The sequence below is a fragment of the Anoplophora glabripennis genome, unplaced genomic scaffold (genome assembly GCF_000390285.2).
Source record: "Anoplophora glabripennis isolate ALB-LARVAE unplaced genomic scaffold, Agla_2.0 scaffold4351, whole genome shotgun sequence".
NCBI classification, from domain to species: Eukaryota; Metazoa; Arthropoda; class Insecta; order Coleoptera; family Cerambycidae; genus Anoplophora; species Anoplophora glabripennis.
The window spans coordinates 1,214-5,871 of NW_019420425.1; the positions used below are offsets into that span (position 1 = coordinate 1,214).

A 4,658-nucleotide genomic window follows, 5' to 3' on the forward strand; every position below is an offset into this window, starting at 1 on the left:
AATAACATCTTTTCAAAATCACGAAAATAAGGGAAAGTCATCTGAAGTAATTCAAATACATGGAAATAATCTTGTCAAATTAGAATATCGTTGTTGACTTTATTATATATTTATAAGTCGCATTTAATGTTTTCTAATCTTATAATTACATTTTTGACCCGTACAGATAAATGGAAATTTAAGCTATTTTAATCTGACAAAAGTAGCATTGTCATAATTAACCATTAAGTATTTAAGTGTTAATATCGATAAATATGAGCAATTGAGTTTTATTTTGTGACTTTAATTTAGGAATTGGATATTGATTCTATTTAACGTTTATCACAAAATAACACAAAAATGTTAGAATAACTGACATAAATACTTGTGGTATAGTATACGTTTACCTCATAGTATAGTATAGGCAATGCAAAACTGTCTTTGACATTGACTTAAAAAAACAATCACAGTAAATATTCCAATGTGATTGATTCATTAAAGTCGTACATGTTCAACCAAAAAATCATACCGTGACAGTCTAAACTTCAAGGTGCTTTAATTTTATCCAGACATTTCCAGCCTTTCTCAAGATTAATTCTGTTCTTGCATAAGTAAACGAGTTAGAAGTTTTTTTGTCCAATAAAATTTCATAATTCCTTAACATAGTTACGAGTGCAATTTTAGTTTGCAATATACCAAACCGTTTTCCTACAAAATAACCATTATTACACGTGGAAAAAATAATTAATTGCAATCTAATTTCGACACTTGATGGGCTTCTTGTATTTTCAGAAGAGATTCAGTATTCTGATTTCTCCTTTCAACTTTTTGGAAATATTCGAGAAACCTTCCAAAAATATCAAGGAATCGTCTTACCTACACAAATCCTTGGACCTTCCCCAAAAGGTACATGAGATATGAAAGGCCTTTTGGCATTATTTTCTTTAGAGAATCGTTCGGGAATAAACTTGTCCGGATTTGGATAGTATTCTGGATCACGCTGAATACCCATATTAGAGATGATGGCGTATGTGCCTTTTTCTATCGTAACATTAGTACCTGGCACCTTGTAATCTTTCGCACACTGCCTGGGTAATATGGGAAGAACGGGATAGAGTCTAAGCGTTTCTGAAACAAAGACAATAATTAATTTTAAATTAAATTAAACATGGCTAGTTTTATTTCCAAAAATATACACTAAATATAAACTACACGAAAGTGTCGAATCGAGTCTTTTTGAAGGATGGAGGATAAAAAAGTAAAATTTCAAGTCTTTACTTACAAACAAAGGCTACTCTTAACCCAATGTCATTTGATATTGATGACATGGACTAACTAACTCAAATATTTTTTTTGGAAAATTATATACCACCAGGTTCAGACGTGGGGCACCAATCAATCGACCGGCCAAGTTTCAACTGACACTGATGACATACAGACTTAACTACTCACCATCTACAATATTATCCAAATATTTCATCTCCATTACAGCGTCATATGTAACATTGTTGTCGTATTTGGTCAAAATTTTCTTGATTTCCGTTCGCAGCTTGCTTTGATACTCCGGATTTCTCGCAAGTTCGTACAAAGCAAAAGTCACAGTACTAGAAGACGTTTCGAATCCAGCACAAAAAAATGCCGTCAAATGCGAAACGAATTCTATATCGTTAATGGGATCTATAGGTTTATTTCCAGAAAAGTCGCGTTCATCATCGTGTTTTTCATTCAATCGTATAAAAATGTCGGTTAGATCACCTCGCTTTATTTCTTTTTCTTTTCTGTACTTCATGATATTCTGGAAGAGATTGGAGAAATATTTTTCGAATTCTCTCGTCATTATCCTGAAGTTAAGTTTGACTAAAATGTGTCGAGGTATTGTTATTACCAACAATACTTTGGAAATGTGGAATTGGTTATCGAAAAACGACCTTCCTTGTTTCAGCAGTTCTTCATTTTCCTTCTTCATTATATTAGTCTCAATTCCATGTGCACATGAAGCGATTATATCTGCGGTAAACCGACTTATTTCACTTTTTATCTCAAAGGGAGTGCCATTAGTAGCGTAAGCGTCCAAGTTTTCTTTAAATTGCTTGCTAAGTTTTTCCATTATCGCAAACATTTTCCTCATCTTTGCGGAAGTAAATGCTGCTGGGAGCTTGGCCCTAAGGTTCCTCCATTCACTGTTTTCCGCGTTGAAAATATGCGTTGATAAAGGGTCTTTCTCTTCACTTATATATAAACCGCGGTTGGGAAAATATTCAAAATCGGTAATCAGAATACGTTTAATGATTTCTGGATCAACTGGGATATAGATTGGTTTCCAGCAAACGAAAACGCCTGCATGTTTGAGCCCTCTCTCTTTGATTTCAAGGTAGAATTGAGCGAAAACTTCGCCTACAGTTAATTTTTTCGAGATCACTCTGAAAGCATTTCCGAGTGGTATCACGGGTTCAAGATACTCCAGACCTCGTTCTTTCCAATATGCGAATGATCTCTTGTAGAACCAAATGATATAGAGTAACAGAACCGTTAGTATGTACCATGTTGTAGCGTTAAAAACCTCCATTCTGTCCTGAAAAAAAAAACAAACGCATAAGATGTATTATACAAGTATACGATGGGTATACAAATAGGATTAATGAGAAATACGTAATTAAAGAAGGGTTATTGTCAAAGAAATTTACTCAAGTTGACCAGTTGAAATGCTTTGAGTGTGAATGACCTTATAGGTTATACCTCACCCATACAGTGTTATTGTTTTATTATTTGTGCAAACCTTTTAAACAGCTTCCCAAAACTGATTCTTGACACTTGTAACACTTCTCTAATTGAGTTGCACAGTTTACCTTGGATAGTATTTACAACAAAGGCATCATTCATCTCGCATATAGATTCTATATCTAATCTTTACATTATTAATCGAACTCCCAAGTACTTTTTATCTGTCGTTAAAAATACTATTTAGTTTGTGCTCTTAGAATGCATATTTAAACCGGGTTTATTAAAAGGTCAATATAGATATTTTAAAATAGAGTAATGTTTGCACATCTGGAACCAATAGAAANTATTAGTCTCAATTCCATGTGCACATGAAGCGATTATATCTGCGGTAAACCGACTTATTTCACTTTTTATCTCAAAGGGAGTGCCATTAGTAGCGTAAGCGTCCAAGTTTTCTTTAAATTGCTTGCTAAGTTTTTCCATTATCGCAAACATTTTCCTCATCTTTGCGGAAGTAAATGCTGCTGGGAGCTTGGCCCTAAGGTTCCTCCATTCACTGTTTTCCGCGTTGAAAATATGCGTTGATAAAGGGTCTTTCTCTTCACTTATATATAAACCGCGGTTGGGAAAATATTCAAAATCGGTAATCAGAATACGTTTAATGATTTCTGGATCAACTGGGATATAGATTGGTTTCCAGCAAACGAAAACGCCTGCATGTTTGAGCCCTCTCTCTTTGATTTCAAGGTAGAATTGAGCGAAAACTTCGCCTACAGTTAATTTTTTCGAGATCACTCTGAAAGCATTTCCGAGTGGTATCACGGGTTCAAGATACTCCAGACCTCGTTCTTTCCAATATGCGAATGATCTCTTGTAGAACCAAATGATATAGAGTAACAGAACCGTTAGTATGTACCATGTTGTAGCGTTAAAAACCTCCATTCTGTCCTGAAAAAAAAAACAAACGCATAAGATGTATTATACAAGTATACGATGGGTATACAAATAGGATTAATGAGAAATAAGTAATTAAAGAAGGGTTATTGTCAAAGAAATTTACTCAAGTTGACCAGTTGAAATGCTTTGAGTGTGAATGACCTTATAGGTTATACCTCACCCATACAGTGTTATTGTTTTATTATTTGTGCAAACCTTTTAAACAGCTTCCCAAAACTGATTCTTGACACTTGTAACACTTCTCTAATTGAGTTGCACAGTTTACCTTGGATAGTATTTACAACAAAGGCATCATTCATCTCGCATATAGATTCTAATCTTTACATTATTAATCGAACTCCCAAGTACTTTTTATTTGTCGTTAAAAATACTATTTAGTTTGTGCTCTTAGAATGCATATTTAAACCGGGTTTATTAAAAGGTCAATATAGATATTTTAAAATAGAGTAATGTTTGCACATCTGGAACCAATAGAAATGCAAAGGTTGCCTTGTATATTTGGACGAAGTCCTTATCGTGAGTTTCGACTTTCTGTCGGTATATTTACTCAGTATGTTTTGAAGTACAGGCACTATTTGTGTTGTTTACAGTGACTTGAAAAATTCATCTAGGCCAAAAAATGGATGAGTCAAATCCAACAAAAGTTGTTCGCGCACCAGGCAAGAAACGGTCGCCAGATTTTGCGGATAAACCGGATCGTGTGGCAACTGTACCATTAGTGCAACGTCAGATGATCAATTCTGAATGGTACATAACCATTTGTTTGCCAGAAGTCTTCCGAAAAATAAGGAAAATCAACCGCTGAAGAGGCACCATTTTCCACCAGGACACACACCGGCTCAAACAAGAGACTTTTTAAGAGCTGAAAAAGTCGAATTGATGGGTCATCCGCCAGACAGCCTTGATTTGGCACCCAATGACTTTTATTTATTCAACGATTTTCCAACGTCCGAAGCTGTTGATGCGTGAGTATATTGATCTGTTTGGAGAATATTTTGAAA

At 34.7% G+C, this 4,658-nt stretch overlaps 1 protein-coding gene across 2 annotated transcripts; it reads right to left on the minus strand.

Moving 5' to 3' along the window:
* Nucleotides 1-472: 472 nt before the first annotated feature.
* On the minus strand, nt 473-3,912 carry LOC108911286 (cytochrome P450 6a8). Of its 2 annotated transcripts, XM_023457000.1 has the most exons (5): nt 3,853-3,912; nt 3,063-3,648; nt 1,432-1,965; nt 856-1,107; nt 473-687 (listed from the first exon to the last, which is right to left on the minus strand). In XM_023457000.1, exons 2-5 carry the CDS (start codon nt 3,640-3,642, stop codon nt 518-520), a joined length of 1,536 nt encoding a protein of 511 aa, XP_023312768.1. In that variant the 5' UTR covers nt 3,643-3,648; nt 3,853-3,912; the 3' UTR covers nt 473-517. The 2 variants fall into 2 exon arrangements, with proteins under 2 accessions (XP_023312768.1, XP_018571703.2); XM_018716187.2 differs by lacking the exons at nt 3,063-3,648; nt 3,853-3,912 and adding an exon at nt 2,756-2,832 and having other exon boundaries at nt 1,432-2,551.
* Nucleotides 3,913-4,658: the final 746 nt, after the last annotated feature.